Source organism: Colletotrichum karsti (assembly GCF_011947395.1).
Source record: "Colletotrichum karsti strain CkLH20 chromosome Unknown Scaffold8, whole genome shotgun sequence".
NCBI lineage: Eukaryota > Fungi > Ascomycota > Sordariomycetes > Glomerellales > Glomerellaceae > Colletotrichum > Colletotrichum karsti.
The window spans coordinates 85,042-104,887 of NW_024065908.1; the positions used below are offsets into that span (position 1 = coordinate 85,042).

At 54.4% G+C, this 19,846-nt stretch overlaps 5 protein-coding genes across 5 annotated transcripts; 3 read left to right on the plus strand and 2 right to left on the minus strand.

Annotated features, from left to right (window-relative positions):
• Positions 1–829: 829 nt before the first annotated feature.
• On the minus strand, positions 830–7,113 carry CkaCkLH20_03223 (developmental regulator; the record flags this gene model as incomplete). The annotated part of the gene is made up of 7 exons (XM_038885942.1): positions 830–1,094; positions 1,152–1,434; positions 1,493–1,758; positions 1,837–1,916; positions 2,009–2,063; positions 2,606–2,736; positions 7,063–7,113. 7 exons carry the CDS (start codon positions 7,111–7,113, stop codon positions 830–832), a joined length of 1,131 nt encoding a protein of 376 aa, XP_038748451.1.
• Positions 7,114–7,839: 726 nt separating this feature from the next.
• On the plus strand, positions 7,840–8,353 carry CkaCkLH20_03224 (uncharacterized protein; the record flags this gene model as incomplete). Its single annotated transcript, XM_038885943.1, has 2 exons — positions 7,840–8,027; positions 8,101–8,353. 2 exons carry the CDS (start codon positions 7,840–7,842, stop codon positions 8,351–8,353), a joined length of 441 nt encoding a protein of 146 aa, XP_038748452.1.
• Positions 8,354–8,918: 565 nt separating this feature from the next.
• Positions 8,919–10,265, minus strand: CkaCkLH20_03225 (uroporphyrinogen decarboxylase; the record flags this gene model as incomplete). Its single annotated transcript, XM_038885944.1, has 5 exons — positions 8,919–8,992; positions 9,046–9,436; positions 9,501–10,036; positions 10,114–10,155; positions 10,211–10,265. 5 exons carry the CDS (start codon positions 10,263–10,265, stop codon positions 8,919–8,921), a joined length of 1,098 nt encoding a protein of 365 aa, XP_038748453.1.
• Positions 10,266–10,713: 448 nt separating this feature from the next.
• Positions 10,714–12,852, plus strand: CkaCkLH20_03226 (uncharacterized protein; the record flags this gene model as incomplete). Its single annotated transcript, XM_038885945.1, has 1 exon — positions 10,714–12,852. One exon carries the CDS (start codon positions 10,714–10,716, stop codon positions 12,850–12,852), a length of 2,139 nt encoding a protein of 712 aa, XP_038748454.1.
• A 3,261-nt stretch (positions 12,853–16,113) lies between these two features.
• On the plus strand, positions 16,114–19,205 carry CkaCkLH20_03227 (fungal specific transcription factor domain-containing protein; the record flags this gene model as incomplete). The annotated part of the gene is made up of 4 exons (XM_038885946.1): positions 16,114–16,932; positions 17,005–17,679; positions 17,732–19,018; positions 19,077–19,205. The coding sequence occupies 4 exons, from the start codon at positions 16,114–16,116 to the stop codon at positions 19,203–19,205; spliced, it is 2,910 nt and encodes a 969-aa protein (XP_038748455.1).
• Between the last annotated feature and the right edge of the window lie 641 nt (positions 19,206–19,846).

Below are 19,846 nucleotides of genomic sequence, written 5' to 3' on the forward strand. Positions count from 1 at the left end.
TGTGCCGAGGAACACATGGGCAGATTAGATCCTCGGTAGATTACATGCGCTCGTTCTGATATAATTGGTAGCATTGCCATTACTATCGATATACTGCTGTACTTACTGGTATTGTTGTCTGTGTGCTATACAAGTATTCAACCCGTTTTTGTTACTGAACGCCACATTACCAATCGTGAAAGCACACATGTGACTGGGGTGTGGCTCCGAGGACACGAAACGATGCTCCAAGATGTCACATACAAGTCGGAATTTTCAACATTCTTGGGGAGCTTGGAACCAAACAGCTGCAAAGACATGTACGTAAATGCTGCCTTCTGTAGGAGCGGAAATTAGTCAACTCTCTCTTACCGGGCTTTGTTGGGTCTTGACAAACCCACAAGAAGATACGCAACCTCTTTCGGCAAGTCGTCTATTGGCACTAGCTTGGTCTGTTGCTGCTAAAGCCTCCGCACTACCGATCTCATTGGAAAGTCCACAGCGGTATTTCCTTGACATGATGCCAACAGCGGTTCACTGCCATCGAGTGCATTAGATGAGCGAAGTTCAACGCTCCGAGATATCAACAAGCCGAGATTTCAACAAGGCACACGATTGCCCGGGATACGCCTGAACACCTTAACATGGGACTGAACGCAATGAGGAGATGTCTGGTTGGGTCTTGATACTCCCCCTCCCTCCACCCAGGAACTATGTACAACAACCGAGATTGCTCTGGTGCTTCAAGAAAACTCTACCTTAACATGACTGAGCAGCTACGAACGCGAATCTGAGCTTGTTGTGTCGCACTGCCCAGCCAGTATCCAAAACCTGATCCAGTCCTCGTCGATCACTGGAAGTCCTCTTCGTCATCATTCCCTTTCTTGCTATCAGACGGGCCATCCTTCCTGATGGGGATCTTGATCCCCTGAGTGGCGAAACACCTGCTTAGAGGGGTGCTTTCACAGACGCCCGGGAATTTCTTAGCTGAGAAGACTTGGAAGACGTCGCTGAAGCATTGGGCCAGGACTGGCGACTTGCCCATGCTAACCAAGGAGAAGTCCGCAGTCGGTTCGTTTGCTTTCTTTGATATATTGACGAAGGAGAAGCGTAGCCTTGAAGCGTGTTAGCACCGGCATGTACCCAATTCCTTGGTGGTTGGTGGAACGTACCTGAAGTGACCCTCGGTCCTTACGCTGAGATCTTGCATGACGAACCAGACGCCAACCTTATCATCAGTATCGTAGAGGCGAAACGCGCTCGAGGAAAGGCTTCCTATCAAGTTCCGAGTAAACATGCCCTGAGGCTGGGCAGCAGCCATTGACATGGAGTGCCGCTGCGGGCCGCCGTAGGCAACGTCTGCCTGAGATGGCACAGTGGCCGAAGCCTGGTGCGGGTAATACTGGGTTGGGGGTGCAAAGGCAGAGTTGGTAGACTGGTAGCCGTGAGGAGGAGCTGTCGCCACTGTCAGTTCTTGGTTCGCATGTTTCGTAGCTATCGTCGAACAACTTACGCAGATAGCCGTGGTAGCCAGGGTATTGCTGCATAGGCGGAGGGGGTTGCGGGTGATGAGCGTAGGGCATGCCAGGGCCGTTGTAGTGAGGCACAATTTGGGCATAAGGGGCGCTCATGTGCTCGTTCCGCAGATCGTGAAAACTCGTCGGGGTTGTCGTGGAAATGCTGGTGTTATTAGACGTGTGCCCAACCAGGTTTACTTCCTGATCGCCAGCCTCATTCCACAAATCGACGATAATGATGTAGTGATCAGTGATAAGGTCACTGTGATGGTGTTAGCTCGATGGCAGAGATGAAGTTGGGCGAGGTAAGGTAAGATAGAGGTAGGCAGTCACAACTCACTTGACATTACATTCAGCGCCGGTGTCACTGTCGGTGACGACTACTCTGATGCAAGGAGGGGGGGTGATGGGACGACGATCCTGGAGAAGTTGTGAGCAAGGAGCCAAGGATACGGATACACTCGATGGGATAAGGTGATGTGGGAAGCAAGAGTGCAAGGAATGAGATTTACCTTGTCGCCGAATCCGCACATTCGCGCGCGTTGAGGTTGCTGTACAACTTCGAGCCTGCGGGGGCGGGGTTAGTCGGGGGCTCCTCGTTGGCCGTAAATGGAAGGGATTTTGACGAACTTGTATGACCTGGCCATTTTGATCTTGGATGAAGTATTGGGTGCCGAGGTTATCTAGTTGATGATATGGAGGAGGATTGGAGATGCAGCACACGGGAGAAGCAAGGCCGTGGCGGATGATTGATGATTGAAACGATGAGGTTCGCGTTGCGTCTGGTTTGTGTGACGGCTGGACAAAACTGATGAGGGGTTGGTTGATCCCGTCGGAGATCCAGTGGTGGTCAGGCCCGGAAAATAGCAGCAAGGGAGTCTGGAGTCTTGCTGTGTGGTTTCCCGGGGAATTGAAGATTGGATAGGATAGGAAAAAGTTAGTGCGTCCACGTTAGCTGCTACCTGATGTGTTTATGGGACAAATTTTGAGCTTGCCTCCGGTACTGGAAGTCTGAGGGACCTGGAGAGAATGGAAACGACGAAAAGTCAACTGCTAGATACGTGGTTCTCTTGATGTTTATTTAGGTGAGGGCGAGACAGGGTACGTACCCGCTGCTGCTGCTGCTGCGGTGGGCATTGACCTGTCCACACTCAGTGCACCTGCTGTCACAGGTGTGAGCGAGTCCCTGGAACTCATCGGGGCTCCACTCGAGCCAGAGCCACTCTTTGCCCGCCCGCGCCTGCACACTTCCATTAGGTTGGACGGTAAGGTAGGTAAGTAGGTAGGTACGTATGCATCCGTACCGCAGTACCACCTCGACGACCACCTCAACCTTCCATTCCATAGGTTCTCAAGGTAAGGTACCTCTACTGGACCTTAACACAGACCGCCGATTCCCCCAAGGTATCTCCAGTTGACCTCCAATGACTTGGAGACGGAGCGCTCGCCCAGTGACACCGAAGCCGACCTGGGTGGACACTGAGGTGCGAGACGGGCTCCGACGGACGGTGGCACCCAAGTACGGTACTTCAAGTGTTATGTGACGGGACGGGAGTTTGCCTTCCACAATCGGGTGGGCATCATGGGTCACGGCCACGGTCACGGCCACGGCCACAAGGCCATGGCAGGGCTTCGTGGCTTGCAGGGCCCTTAACCATGGATCGCTACCAGCTGGAAACCGGCGTTTACTGGTTGCCTGTATTACATAGTTTCCCGTCTGCTTCTGTTAAGGTACCTTACGGCACGGTGTAGTGTCTACCGTCCAGTATCTGTTTGGCGGTTTCCTCACTCCTACCTGACCTTAAGGTACATAGCTAAGGTAGGTAGGTAGGTACCTGCCTACATTCTGGCTTTGGGATTCTTGGCTGTCCGTTTTGTGTCTCTTTGCAGCAAACATTTATCTTTTGTTGTGTGCGGCAATCATGAGCTACCCGCCGCCGCCGCAGTCACGACACAACTACCGCGGGGTTTATGATGATGCCGGCGCATGCTCTGGATTTTTTTCTTTGCTTTTCTTCTGGGGTTGGGTTGCGGCCGCTGTGGATAACAACGATGCGCGATGCGCGCTGCTGGAGTGTGGAACGGGTGATGGCCATCTTAATCCACCTTAGACGAGCCTCTTGCTTCTCTCATCCTGGTGGCTGCTACGTACTATTCTCTACCTTACCTACCTATGGCATATGGCATATGGACTGAATTGGACTGGCGAGACTGTGAAGATGGCTCCCTCTTAAGTAGAATTCGAATGCTGGCAATCAAGTGCGGCTCATGTCGCCTACTTCTGCCCACCGGTCACCACTCAGTCCACGCACTATAGTTCACGCAAGACGATGATGGACAGACTACACCTGCTCGATGCCATCCAAAAACATATCGACTCAGACGGCCTTCACGGCAAGGACAAGCAACAGCGGGGAAAGGGGCAGGCAAGACAACCTTCACTAGGTACTAACTACCTACGTACTGACAAGGACCAGGACAGGGCGGTCTCCACGAATTGAGCCTACCTTAGGTACCTAATTACCTAGATATCCGCGTGAGGTAGGAGGTACCTTACCTACGGACACTGACACCCCAGCTCGACTAAAATAACTGCTGGATAACATCAACGGTCTGCTCTAATTGTCAACCTCTATTCCCACCTCTCCACTACAACTCCTTTGCTGCATTAACCTCGACGGTCGATGAGAGAGGATGACCAACTTATCAATACATAGTACGGTTTGTGTGCCACCTCCCGTCCTGTCTCACCTTTTGGTGGTTCGGCCATGTCGCATCACCTTGCCCGTGTCTTGCATCCGACCTCCTAAACAACAGACTATCACAATGCAATGCAAGACCTCGCCCACAAACAGCGCTTCCTTGACGTCTCCCAAACAAGCAACAAACTCATTTATCAATGACCCAAACACGCCAGACCGGGGAGTTGGCGACGTATTCCGAAATCAGCCATGTTAACCGGCCCATCCTTCGTCATTCTGCAATAGGCCCAACAGTCACCAATCCCGACACAATGGTCCACGAACCATTCCGCTCCCATCTTTCCTACTTTAGGCCCAACCATTCCCTCGGTGCCAGTCCCAGTCCCAGTCCCAGTCCCAGTGCCAACAGACACAACCGAAGTGCCCGACGCCGGCTCCACGCATCGCTTCAGCCGCACCCACGCCTCCTCCTGTCCATGGGACGGGTCCCGTCCCGCCACCCAGACGTGCTTGACCACTCAGAAATCCACGACATTTGACGACCGGTCAACCTCTACTGCGTACCTGGCCCGTCAATCTTGGCCCCGGTTGGTGTGTCCTTGGCCTGTAAGAGCAAACCGCCAGATTCGCTGCCGCCGGGGGCTTCAATGCATACGAGAGGCAGCGCTCTCGTATGCTGTACGCCATCAGCAACAGCACTGAACCGGATCCCGGCCTGCAGCATCCCCGCCTGTCGTGTTACCTACCCATCATCCGTCCCCCCTTCATTGGTCGACTCCTCCGGCGCCTTCCCATTACCCTTGACCCGAGTTGGGGATTCCGGCGCGCCCTATCGGCGCCCTCATCCAGTCCTGGTCTATGAAATCGATGCGTGTTAGGAAGTGGACTATTGAAGGATACCGCTTTTTCCACTTCAGTTTCTGTGCTGGCAGAATGTACGACAGACTGGAACTGAAGCGGTATTGCCGAGACCATAGCGATGTCGGGCGCATGGACGCCAGTTTTGCTGTCTCTCGTGTCTCTTAGCCAGACCGTTGGTGCCCATTTTACAGAGATCGGGTCGGGTCCGATGAGGACTCCTGCCTAGGTTGCCTGTGGACGTCATGTAACGTTGGCAGCTTGCTGGTATCGACCACCGTTGTTTCCGTAAAAGCCACTACTAGCCGTTGATGGCATTCGGAATTGTCTCCTGCCTCGAACGCAACCAAAGCAGACGTACATGGACAACCGAAGCGTACAGGGCCGGGACCGGCAACAAGCCTGGTAATGAAACAACGAGGCAAAAGACGCAGACAATCCGAGGCTTTGAACATCAACCAGCATAGGTAAGCATTCACGAATTTGGAAGCCCATGTCCACAAAGACGAGCTGACCGTGGTCGTTGCGTGGTTGTTCTTGGAGAGAAAATAGAACGAGCTAGCTTACTCCGGCGCGGCATCTGGTTAGGCGCGGTGTGGGGACGGGAGGCCGGGAACCTTGGCCGGAGGGACAAGGCCAGGGCATTCGGGGGTCATCCGGTTGCCGCGCTGGCACGGACGTGGGGACCTTTTCCATTTTCATCATGTGCACTCCACGGGCTGTTCATCCGAAGAACGGATGGCTGGACACTGAACAGGCTGTGAAGCAGCAGTATTTCTTCGAATGGACCATATAGAATGGTGCGACTGCAACTGCGTATGAAGCGGGCCATTGAGGGGTGTCAGCCTGGACATCAGATTGGGCTGAATGCAGATGGATGACGGGATCGCGGGATGATCCCCACGAGGATTTCTGAACCCCGAATAGAGTCGGTCGGGTACAGATGCCGCCGCGGCAAATGAAGGCCGCCTGGGGAGGCCGAATCGGTGACTAATACATTCATTAGTTGTCGTGAAGGGCAAAAGTCGAGCTGTGACCGGCTTCAGCCTCTTTAGAACAGCGAGTTTTCTGAAGTGAACGGTAGGTAAGGTCCAGTAGGAAATGAAGAAGTCCATGCTTGTCTTATGAGGTGGCATTAATTAGTGCTCAACCTGCTAGCGTAAATTGACGTGAAATCTCGGCGCAGTTCGATTAGTAATCAGCTTCTCATTTTTGTTTCAACCGGCGTCTCGCGCCATCTTAAGCATGGCAAGCAGCCCAGCAGTTGTCACCTACTTTCGTCGCGTGGCTTCTTCGTCTTCTTCGTCTTTTATTCTTTTTTCGTGGTTGGTTGAAGCGTGCTGCGTCCAGTGCACATACGGACGGCTCCGGGAACGTTGCAGCCCGCGGACTGAGAACTCATATGGTACTACCCATCATCACTCAGCAAATGTCACAAGACCTTCGGACGAGGCCGAACATGTCCTACATCCCTGAGCAACCCAGTTGCCTGAAGCCTTGCCACTTGCTGTTGCTTCAGTCGTAACTGAGTCAAACATGCGTGGCAATTAGCTGCAATGTCTGCCCTACCACTCTGTTTCCTTGAGCCTTACCTACGAATATCAACTCACGGGTCGCAAAGCCAACATTACAACGCCTCAGAACAACAAGTGCAGTAACAGTCGTTGCAAATACCGCACCCACCCCCGCGTATTTGCTATGGACAAGGTAAGGAAGGTATGGAGTTGTCACCACGCGCTACGCGAATGACACCACCAGCAGCTTTGCCTATCCAAGACAAGGGGCGGCGGGTCGAGACTTTAGGGACTCATTCGGGGAAAGCCTGGGCTCTCGACTCAGAAGTGAGCGCTGTGTCTGTCGTCTGTCGTGCCGGTCGGTTTGGCGGATGCGTGGTGTTTTTGGCTGGATGTCGTTGTTTTCATTACGTTTTGGTTTCCCCCAAACAACCCGCTCCCTGCCAAAGTTGCAACGCAGTCGCCAACGCCTCGAACGAACGGCATTCTCACTTTCCCCTCTTCCTTCAGCGAGTCCATGAGGTCCATGAGGGAGTCCGGCATGTGTCATGGACCGTGGTGCGCCATTCTCATCTGCCACGGCGGTGCGTATCCACCAACCGCAGAACGTGAAGAGAGGGAAAAAAATTTAGAAAGCCCACATGCTCCAGAGACCGAGCGAACTACCGCAAAGTGTGGGGAACTTCCTCTCGGCCAAGACCCCAAGCCTGTGCAAAAGTGGCAGAAAAAAAAAGATGAATGACCCGTGATCACTTGTTGGCGCAACCTACGTCAGGCTGGGAGGAGTAGGCCAAGGATTTTGCTTACGCCGTGGACGGGAAAGGTAGCGCAATAGATGCTTGCAGCCATGCTCAATCCTTGCTGCCACCTCCGAACGAAAGTTTTATAAAACAAAGACCGAGAAAAAGTCCACCTGCTGCGCCGTGCCTCCGCGTCCTTTATTTACTTAGTCCTTTTGTCTCCCTGGTTGTCGCCGCCGCTCTGCTCTCCGTCAACCTGACCCTTTTCTTTTTTTTTTTTTTTTTGGTGTCCAGTACGAACTTGGATTGAAGAGTGTTCAAGTTTTGGGAACCTTCGCCTTCGACTAATATTGCGACTCGACTGCAACTACAACCGACGCTTCAACTAGAACGTTTCCCCGCGCTTCTCACGACCCCATCGCCCGCATTACACAGCCTACATAACTGCGCTTCGATCCTCGACTCACCGAGCCCACGTATATACATACGCATTTACCGTAAATCAACATCCACCACACGAAAAGCAACAATGCTCGCCTCTCACGGTCGCGGCGGTGCCGGCAACATGGCCGACAGCACCAAGAACAAGGTCACCTCCAAGGACCTTGAGACCCCAACCCTCAAGACCTCCGTCGTCACAACTGGCAGAGGAGGGTCAGGAAACATGGCACCCAACAAGGACCCCTACGAGACTCGTTTGCGCCAGGACGTTGAGCCGTAAGTTACCACGTGCTCTTTTTGACCTCAATCCCACCGACGGACGAGTCATATTGACGCAGTTCGCCCACAGTGTTCCCCGCCGCGAGAGCAACAGCGCAACCCACTACGGCCGCGGCGGCGCCGCCAACGTCTTCAAGACGGGCTCGGAGGAGGAGGCCGCCGCGAAGAAGGCGAAGCTCGAGGGTACTGCAGCCGTCGACGACGACGAGTCATCGCTCCGCAAGACGCCCTCTCCCACCGGCGGCCGTCGCAGCCCTGAGGAGGGTAGTGGTCTCGCTGCCAAGGGCAAGCAGTGGCTCAACAACCTGACCAGGAAGGCGTGAGCGACTTTGCCCGTCTTTTCCACGATTTGAAATTTTACCACATTGAAGGGTTTACCACGATAATGACGCCTGCTCAACCACGGCGGTAGCCGACACGATTTGTCTCTCAGTGAGCAACTTTTCAGGGGCGTACTATGCCCCTGTACGGTCATTTGCGACGGAGTTTTGGTTTGGGGAATGTGTGACAACGTCCAGATCTGGACAATGTCTTCGGCGTTGGGAATTGGTGTTGAAAACGTTGAAACGACGCAAAAAAAGTTCATGATACCATATTTGGCCTTTTGTCGGTTCATACGAGGATAGGAAAAGTAAGATTAAGAAACGTTATTTCTCATCTCATAAGTCTTACCAAGACTTGTTTTTACATACAATTTAAAGACGGTTGTCATCGGAAATGCGATGTGGTCCAATGACTGCATCGTCTCTGGTGAGACCAGTAACATTTTGTCCTTCCGTGAACCCCTTTTATACGCCTATTTGATAGCTCATTCGAGCGATGATCCATGCTTGAGTCCTTCTCATCATGCACTTATACTATATCCCCACACGTCCATTATCCTGCTCTTCAGTTCTTCGTCAAGCGGTGAATTTCGGACAGGTAAAATCTGAGATCCTCAGGGTTGACACCCGGAGTAATTCCTATCCATTGTTAGTCCTGATTGTTTCCGCAGACAACGCGTATCATGACTCACCGTGTCCGAGGTTGGCAATCCAACCCTTCTTCTGGCCCCAGAAGCCGCTGACCATCTCCTCGACGGCCTTGGTGATGTTCTCACGAGTACCGTACAGAACACCGGGGTCGGCATTGCCCTGGAACGTGATGCGCCTGTCACCGCGGATCTTGACGGCGTCGGCAGGGCTCTGCATCCAGTCGAGCCCAACGACGTCGTACCCGATGTCGCAAACCTTGTCGAGAGCGTGCCAGCAGCCCTTGGGAAAGACGGTCATGGGCACGCGCTCAAGGTTCATCTCCTGCAACTTCTTGGGCAGGTTCTCGGAGATGTACGAGAGGTAGGGCTTGCTGAACTCCTCAAACGCCGAAGGGCCGAGTTCGCCGGCCCAGGAGTCGAAGACCATGATGCTCTAGGAACGTTGGTTAATTCCATGCGCGAAGGGGGGGGGGGGAAGGTTCAGCTTGGTAACGTACCTGAGCTCCAGCCTTGACCTGCAGTGCGAGGTACTCGACGCAAACCTCGGCAATCTTCTGCAGCAGCTTCTTGGACTCCTCGGGGTATCTGTAGATCCAGGTCTTGCTTTGAATGAAGAGCTTGGTCCCACCGCCCTCGACCATGTAGCAGAACAGCGTCCAAGGAGCGCCGCAAAAGCCGATCAGGGGCACACGTCCTGCGAGCTTCTTGCGGGTAAGGGTGATGGCTTTGTAGACGTAGTCGAGCTCGGAGGCGACGTCGACGTTCTTGGCCATGACCTGTTCGTACTGGCCGTCCGTGGGGGACTTGAGGGGTTCAGGGAAGTGAGGCCCCTTCTTGTCGACCATCTCGACGGTCATGCCGAGGGCTTGAGGAACAACTAGGATATCGCTGAAGATGATGGCGGCGTCGAGAAGACCGGCAAAGCGCTCGATAGGCTGCAGGGTCAGGGTGCTGGCGATCTCGGGGTCGCGGCAGCATGCAAAGAAGTCGCGATTGCCCTTGGCCTCATGGTACTCGGGGAGGTAACGGCCGGCTGCACGTTTGTCAAACATCAGCGTTCGTTCCGTTCCGTTCAGTTCTGGAATGGGATGAAAGTTGAAGAATCCTTACCTTGCCGCATGATCCAGCACGGCGGGCGCTCGACCGTCTCGCCTGCACGAATGGGTCAGTCATTGACAAACAATGGTGGAATTCTGTTAGAACAAACCGCGAGCAGCTCGCAGGAGCAGGTCATTCTTCAACGGCTCGAATGTCAATTCCATTGTGTCTGGTTGGCCGGCTTTCACGATGTCTGGATGTGCCGGTGTAGATCCCTTGGATGCAAGATGCCCCGCGCAATCCGCGCTCTCTGGAAAACCCCGCCAAAGCTCGGGCAGCTTACCTAGGTCCATTCCATTCCCGTCCCCAGGGCATGTCGGAGCGCAATGAGCCCGCGTCGCCGAGGAGCCGGCCCGGAGCTTTCAAGCCACACAGGGGCTGAAATTTATGGGTCGACGAATCCCAGCTCTGCAAACTAAAGTTGCTGACCTCGACGTCCCTGGCAGTTGCTTCCATCGCAAATCAGCTCCCAATCGCCTCGTCGACTCAATCACCCGTCGAAAGCGCCTTCAAACTCTTCCTCCAACCCAAAACGATGAAACAGACATAGGGAAACTACGACCGATCAGCGATTGTCAATGGAAACGCAATTCGAAGACCCCGACTCGTCCTATGGGTTCACGACCTACAGCGCGGTGCTGCCGAGCAGTTCAGCAACAGATTCGGGCGCCATTGGACAACAACAACAACAACAACAACATATGGATCACGGACGGCGTTCTTTCGAGCGCCTTTGAGCGGTACTGTCATGTATCGCGTCTTTCGCGTCGACAATCGAGCTCTCTCCCCGGCCCGTTGGAGAGTGGGAAGCGGGTGGGCAAGAGGAAGATGACAGACCTACACCTGGACCATCAGTCGGCTTTGCCTCCATGGTCCATCGAATTTCCCATGGATCTGAGTAAATGGACGTGGCAGCCACCAACTCTTCGTGGATCGAGAGAGAAGAAGGTTATGCAGGACCAGCAACCTCAGTCGATACTATCAAGAGTTGCGGCGTGGATAAGTGAGAAAGAGGAGCTCGAGCCCACGGTAGCGCTTATGCGAAAGCTTTCTGAAGCTCGATCGATTGTTGCTAATTCTGCACCGGAAAAGATCGATCCGAGCTTCTACAACTTTATCTGGATCCTTCGACAGGACATTGAGTTGGGCGTTCTTGATCCCGAGGCGGTAGCCATGGCTGTTTCAACCTTTCCTCAGTCCCTGACAACGTTGGTCGACACGGGGACTGATCGAAAGCTTGTCGACACTGCCATTCGCAAGTTCCTTTCGGCCGTTGTCAAGGGGATCGCGTCCTCCAAGGTCTATGACCCGTCGAAGTTTCAAGCGAGCTTCTGGGATAACCTATTGAGGCAAGCATCACAGATTCCCGGACATGACGGGACCCTTCGTCTGCTTCAAGCCACCCTCCGAGTGGTTCCGATTGACTACGTTGACAATATCCACGAGGCCATTGTTGCGGCAGTGCAAAGACTAGTCGTATCCCCGTCGACGAGGCGTACGCGGGCCGCGGACATTGGCTTTGCGCTCCGCGAACTATCGCCCGAGAAGCATGACGCACTAATCCGCAAGATAGAAGCCGCCATATACGAAGGTTCGGCAACTTTGAAAGAAGACGTTCGCCAGAGCGTCCATTTTCTTTGGTTGCATGTCTTGGCGCACCTGCCGCTGGTGAACCAGAACTACCTCGTCGACGCTTGCGTCAGATCGGCTTACTTCGATCGGAGCTTAGTAGGGCTCGTCGGCCGAGACCTCTGCAAACTTTTGCTTCAGCAATGGGATAGCCACGGGTACCTGCAACGCCACGGACAGGTTAGAGAATCGTGGCATTCGTTTTCCGCCACCCAACCAGAGCTCAGTCTCGCTGGATTGGTTGTCAGTGTTGGTTACAACGGGCCCACTGTGAACAGTGCATGGTTCACGATGAGCCTCCTAAAGATGTTGCGCCGATTGGAACGCCAAGACGACCTCATTGCTTCAATGGAAAGCTTCTGCAAGGCTACAGGTTGGCTGCCCGTCCACCCGTTCAAGCTTGTGGCCACAGTAAGCCAAGATCATCGTCTGGCTCTTACCATACTTTTCGTCATGGAACGTTATGCATCTTTCAAGAAAGGCAAGCCACGCCACTTCGGGAGCTGGGAAGAGTTGCGCCAGAAATCACGACGAATCCGGAAGATTCAATACGCATGGGATTGGACGCACTGGACGCAGTATGTGGAGGCCATTATCAAGGACGAGGAGATTCCGCCGATCCACGCGTGGAAAGCGGTTATGTCTGGTGCCATCGGAGACGTCGTCGACGACGACCAGTCAAAAGCATTGACTACGCTGAGGTACCGTACCAGGGACCGTTTGAACGAAGTCGAGATAGAGGATCGAAAAGAGCTCAGGAAGAGAAGGACACGACTGTACAGAGACATGACTGTCTGGTTCTCGCAGGCCGAACATCTCCGCGCCAGGGTTGCAAAGCGACACGTGGATCGTTGCATTGGATGGCTCCAAGCACACCACGTGAAGCTGTCGCACCGGGAAATCATGGCATGTATGTCGATTGCCACGCGGGATCTAAAGAGAGGCGAGCCTGGACGGACGGACCGCATTCGATGGGTGTTGAAACTCATAGAGGAGAACCAAGGAGCTTCACAGAGCCTAAAGGCGGCTCAAGAACTTCAACGCTGGAGGGAAACGAACATTAAGCTGATGCAAGCGCGAGAAGAAGTTGCCGGCGGTTCTGGAATAACAGGGCCCCGTTAGAGAATGGAACAGATTATGAAGTCATGTGTTTCCCGAGCAAGCGCAAAAGAAGGGAATGTGAGACTCTGAGACAGAAAGCCTGGAGCATAGGCTTCAGCGCTGCACATCCACGGCAGAAGTGCCTGAAGGGATCCCGGTAATGAGACATGACAGTGCAGAGCAGCAAAGAAGCGGCGTGCTAGCGCGAGGCGTGGAATTCTGCAATGAGCATATTTCGTTGCGGGAGAACATTCTGTCGCCACGAGGCGGAAGTCGGAAAGGAGAAGGCGTAGTGCGGCAGAGCGGTTGAAGAGAGGCGCGGAACATGGCAACGAAGGTTCCGGCACTCGACTAGATTCGGTCATTGACGACGGGATGATCGGCCGGGGCCGAGGACGAGGAAGGCAGTGTCTCTGCCGCATGCGTACGGAGTATGAGAGAACTGTCGTGACTTCTGAGGGGGTTCGTCGGACAGAAGACGCAGAACCCTTTGTCACCAAGATGTCTCTGAGACAGGCCCCCCCTCCCCCCAGCGCCTTGCCTTGCCAGGAAAACCTTGTGCGGCAGAATGTTTGGCGCGGGTTGTGTCCCACGTGTTTGCGCGGCAAGGGCAAGGGCAAAACGAGACAAACAGCAGAGAGCCAGGGTCGCCGCGCCGGCGAGACTCCGGAGGTGCAATCACGGTCATCTGCGGCCCAGTAAAGCAGGCAAGGGCAAGGACTCAACGGCGGTGGTTGGGCTAGGTGGCGGCGGTGTAGGAAAGGGGGCAGTGTACGACGTCTGTCCATGCTAATCTACGGAGTACAGATGATGCAGAGTTTGTGGTGTCTGCATGGAGTTTGTGCCTTACAGTAGTTGTCACCAAGATGAGCATCGGCAGCAGCGCGGCGGGCGCCGGAGCATATGCACAGGAACAGGAACAGGAACAGGACAGAGGCGAAAGAAGGGCAAGTCGCAAGACTCGGGAGGGGCTCGATGACGAGCTGCATTGGGACGTTGAGGCTTAGCGTCCGCTCTTTGAGGCTCTCTGTTCGTCGTGGAGGGTGTGCGGAGTGTATGATAGGAGAAAGACAGATGGGAACGGCATCGTAGGAGAGTCGTTGGGTGGGTTTGGTCCCTGGCGGAGGGTGCGGAGAAGGAGGGCAGGGCAGCTGTTGGTGCTGTGAATGGAAACGGTGGGGGCGCAGCGGTGTACTGGTGTTCGCAGTGTTGGTGTCTCAGCGATATGGGAGGAAGCAACAAGACGACGACGCATCGCGGCAACCTTGGACGGACGTTGGTGGCAGCGAAAGATGGCCTTGATAGAAAAGGCAGATAGGCGTACCAGGCAGTGGTGGGGAAGGCAGCCGATCAGGGGCCGGATCATGCAGCAGCGAGCGGGCTGGCATATTCGGCCGAGGTATTCGGGGAGGCCTGGCGTTTTCATTGTCATGATCCGCAGGCTTTGGAGGCCGTTCAGGTCCAGTCCACCAAACAAACGTCCAGAGTGCTTGCGCGAGTTGTTATTTTTGTTATTACTTGCAGCTCTAGATGGGGGAAGATGAGCAAGTAAAAAGAAAGTGGAATGGAGTTTGGCGCCAGTCAACGTTGCCTTGGAGGGACGGATGACATCGAAGTCGACTGACACTCGATGTAAAGATAGCCCTAGCTGGCCTTAGCTTACCCGGCCTCGGCCCTGACTTATTAGATGGAGGTTGGGCTTATGTATATCGCCCTGGACATGGACATGGTTATGAACATGGACAATGGGATTGGGCATTTCTCCAATGCACTAAGAGTGCCCTGCGGGCGGTCCCATTCACCTCTTTACAATTTGCGAGACACCTCGGGACAAGGACTCGACGAGACAGATCAACCTAGTTGTTGGTCTTATGTCCGTGTGCCTGTGTACCCATCCACCTGTCTGTCTTGTCTCGTCTTGACGGTGATATCCAGAGCCAGCAGAGACCGAGCCGGGCAGGTCATGAAAGGGCAAGACACGATGGACACGACATGATTGGGCCTGGACTGGATAGGACAAGACGGGGACGGATAGGACAACCGCCGGCGCCAGTACTCGCTCGGCACGGCAGCTAAGGAATAAGGTGCGTATAATGTAGGTAGACATCTTGAAGTACCTAGGCAAGGCAGCTTGCAGCCAGGCTTCAACAAGATTAGCGACCTGACAATGAAGGAGTGGTGCCTGTTGCGTGATGTTGCGATGAACTATACCGTTCCTGGAGGTGTGTCTTGGGCAGAGAGAAAGATGTCAGGGGAGTTAGAGGTGGGATGGAGATGAGAACCCCCCCGCATCCGGAAGTACATGCTACCTGGCAGCGGGGGGCCCCTCCTTCTCGTCCCACCGTGTATTCTCCATCTTGTTTACGAATAAGCAGCTGAGACCTGCTGCAGTAGAACCCCTCATCGGCGGCTGCCATAGGTATCACCTACCTTCACATCACATCATCCACTTCTTTTTTTATTGTGGTCGTGTCTTCTGGCCCGTCTTCCATCTCGTCTTCCTCTGCAACTCCACGTCCGCGTCTCTTCACACCCCCCCTTCTTCTCTGTCTCTCTGTCTCTCTGTCTCTCCATCTCCCGTCTCTTTCTCTTCCGTCCGTTGTTGGACACGGCGTACCACAGTTAAGGTATTAGCTCAGTACGCAAATCCAAATGCAATTGCAAATCCAGACGGGAGCGCCCCCACCCGTTCGGTTCGTTATTCGCTGATAGAAGCTGTTGTGCGCACTTACATAGACTTGTGTACACCCACCTACCTGACCTTGAATTGGTGTTCGCTCCTTTCCACTTGGTTCCTTGATCTTTCCCTCGGCCGCCAACACTGGACGACTACCTTACACAACCACCACACCACACCATCTACGACCGTACTCACCCTCACCACGCCGCCAGACCAGACCAGGGCCGGTCTAAAAATCACCTCCTGCATATTCCGCCCGCTCCTCCCACACACACACATACACACACACATCTCCGACTGCGATTGCTGCTGCTACTGCTACTGCTACTGCTACTGCCACTGGTCATCCGTCCTGCATCCATAACAGCCCACCCGTCCTTTTTTACGTCCGTAACTCCCCCCCGGGGACCCAGGCGATCCTCGACCGTTCCCAGTCTCTATTCTCTTTCCATCTTACTTTCCACGCCTCCCAACGAATGATCGCTCTGCTTGCCCATCGTCCGACCTTAACAGGAACTCATATCACCCACCTCCTGACGCTCGGCCTCTGACTTGAAAGACGAGAAGTGACAGAGAATACCAGCAACCAACCATCATTGATAATGGATCAAGGCCATTATTCCGCTGCACGTCATGCTGCCGCCGGTGCTTCCACCTACTCGGCTCAGCAGCCCGGCCACGCCCACCCATACGCCGCCTACCAACATCACCCGCACTCACACCCTCACTCATCCGTGAACCCTCACTCGCCTCAGGGTCAGCCACAGTATTACCAGATGAATCCTGTGAGCCCATCTCACCATGCCCCGTCCATGACGAGTCCCCGCGTACTTCCCAACTCAGATCTCATGCCCGGCCCTCAATCGCCAGGATCAGCAACCTCCTCCGCCCCAGGTCAACACGGAATGACTGCACGAGATGCCTCGCCCGCCGCCTCTGGAACCGGCACCGCATCCACCGCTGCTTCATCCTCCAAGCCCATTCGAAGGCGAATGCGCATGATCACATCCTGCCTTGAATGCCGCCGCCGCAAGCTCAAGTGTAACAAGTCACAGCCCTGCGTGAATTGCATGAAGTTTTCGCGCGATTGCGTCTATCTGAGTCCCAAACTCGACGAGGCCAGCCAGCTGCGTTTGACCGAGATCAAGGAAAAGGTTGGCTCTCTGGAGCGCCAACTGGAGCGCGACGTCGCAAAGACAGCATCACGCGCGGCCAAGCAGCAGAGTATCCTCGCCGACGATGTCGAAGACGAGTTCGCCGAAGAGCGTCACCTCGAGCCCACAGACATGACGGCGCTCGACGTTACCTATGACGAGGACGCTGATGGCACGGACGATGTCATTGATCTAGGAGTCCAGGTCGGTCGCATGCGCATCACGGAGAGGATTGGTGGTTTATCCAGACCTCGGATAGCTGAAGAGGTGCGTATCAGGCAGTTGAGCCGAACACTCTTACAACGACAAGCATTGGCAGAATTCTAACTTGAAATGTAGATCTCCGCCGGGATATCTGGCGGACCTCCCGGTTCTGGAGGGCCACCCGGACCTCCTTCTATGGGAGGAGGTATGGCAGGTATGGGAGGCATGGCTGGAATGATGGGCGCAATGGGCGGGGCCGGACGTGGCGGCCCGCCCCGTGGTGGGCCACCGCCTGGATATCCCGGCTTTCCCGGTCCACCCCCGGGCATGGATGCCATGTCCACCGTCAGCGGAGGTTCTGGCAACTCACTGCCTGACTTCTTGAAACCCAGCGATTCTTACATCCCACCTTCGAGTGGGTTTTTCTTCGGACATGCGCCTGAGGCTCAATCATTAGAGTCATTACTGCCGACTCGGGAAGCCGGAGACCGCCTGATCCAGCAATACTTCTATGCCGTCCACCCCATCGCCAGATGCGTGCATCGTCCGACATTCGAGATCGACTACCAGAACTTCTGGGATGATGTGTATAGCAACTTTGAGCCGCGTCCATCCACACAGGCTGTCATGTTTGCCGCATGGTTCAGCGCCGCCGTGAGCATGGATGATTCGCTGGTATATCAGCTCTTCGGCGTTTCCAAAGCGTCCTTGATTGAGAGACTGAAAGCTGCGACCGAGACTGCACTTGGAAAGGCCAATTTCCTCAGGACCACAAGAGTCGAAACCATGCAGGCTTTCGTCATGTACATGGTTTGTTTCGATCTACCCTCCTCGTATTGGCAAATTCTGACACGACATACAGCTTCCGCTATGTAGAGCCGAGGTTTCCCGGGCTCACTCTGTTCTGGTTGGCGCTGCCGTCCGAATGGCTGAGTGCATGGGTCTTCACAGAGATGGAGAGACCTACGGACTCAATCCCCTGGACACACATGTGAGAAGGCTCATCTGGCATCAGCTATGCTTCCTCGACATTCGCACATGCGAGGCTCAAGGACCGAGGCCAGCAATTCGCCGCGAGGATTATGACACCAAACTTCCCCTGAATTGCGAGGAGACCGACTTGTACGCGACAGGACCGCCTCCTGAGGGGGCAGATGGTTGGACGTCAACACTGTTGTCCCTCATTCGCTTCGAAAGCAACGAGATGATGCGTATCGTTTGGCTGGATCGTCGCAGGTTGGAAAGCCGCCGAACTACCCTTACCGCGGTCCTCACCAAGATTGAGAACTTCCGCAAACGCATGCTCGACAAGTACGAGCGTTACCTCGACGACGACGTTCCGATACAACGGTATGCCAGGTTGGTTATGTACCTGCTGATCTCTCGACTCCATGTCATGGTCCTTCACCCGTACCACGCCAACGCGAACAGCCCAATGCCTCATCGCCTCAACAATCTTCTCATCACGTCAGGCATTATGATCATCGAAATCTCAATCCGACTTGAGACTGATGTGCCATTCCACGAATGGGCATGGTACCTGGGCGCCTACCAACAGTTCCAGATCGCCTTGCTCTTGGCCACTGAGGTCTACTACCGGCCGCAAAGCAGCGAAGCTCCGCGTATCTGGAACTGTCTGGATTATGTTTTCCACACGGATCAAAACGCACCACCCGAGGTCAAGGGCCTACAGATCCTTGGTGAGATCATGAGCAAGACCGGCATTTACCAGAGCATGCGCAAGATGCGTGCTCCTACTGGAACGTCCCGGGCAGCACCGGCCAAAAACGCGGTGGGCGTCAAGAACAACTCGGGGCCGTCGATGCAACACTCTCCCCAACAGTATCAACACAGCGCGCCGATGGGTCTCAAGACAGAGGCCGGGATGGCCGCCTCCGGCCTACATCCACCGACACCGGTCAGCGGGGCTGGATCTCCGGGCATGGGATCTCCGGGTGGCCCCCCGGGAGGAATGGGAGGACCGCCTCCCAACATTGTCTTTGCGGGTGTTTCCAACGGAGAGGCGCTGTGGAGCGTGCAGCCCGTCACCGCAGAGAGCCCCGAGAGCAGTTGCGACGGCGCGAGTGTTGCCGGCCACAGGGCGCAGGCGCCGATGAACATGGTCAACTCGCTCGAGGGCGTCGACTGGGTGGGTTTCTTCTGCTCCCTGTCCATTTTGCGCACGTTTGGCTAACAGAATCGAACAGGACATCATCAACAATCTCTTCCCGCACGACCCCAACACGGGCGAGCTGAACATTTCCGGCTTCCACGACCCGACTCTCGGGTTGAACGGATTCCACTGGGGCCAGAGACAAGGCCTCGACCTCCATTGACAGAGTGGTCCATGGAACACTCGGAAGTAAAAGCGACACGATTCCAATTCTCTTTGATGTCTCGATCGAATACATACGTGTCCACCACCACCAAACCTTTTGGTATATATGCAATGTGTGTGGGGGGGGGTGGGTATGTGGGACTACCTATGTACAACTCTGTGTCTGAGCAGATGAAGAGAACATGCATGGCCTACCTGGACCTACAACTTATTGAATAGAGATAAGAGGTGGATACCGCGCAGGTTTCTCACAAGGCTAGCGTGTAAGACGAACGATATGTGTCGATATGGTGGGAGGTTATGAACTGTATGGATTGTTGTTGGGTCGGCCGCTTGTTGGGAGGGGAGGGGCCCCTTATGATCATGTCCTTGCTACGATAGAAGAAAATAGGTTCAACTATGAATCGGTCTCTCTGCGCGTTTAGAAAGTCACAAGCCTGGAGTGTTCGAGCCAATCAATGTTCAGGTAATCGTCATCATTCGTTATGGTCTATGAGGCCCGATTAAACGTAGAAATTAACAAAAGGTCGAATGACACTACATGGAAAAAAAAGAGAGAACAGGATCATGATAAAAATAAGAAAAAGAAAAAAACCAAGAGGTATCGTTGTGCAACCACCTTTTCCCCTTCTCCAACCT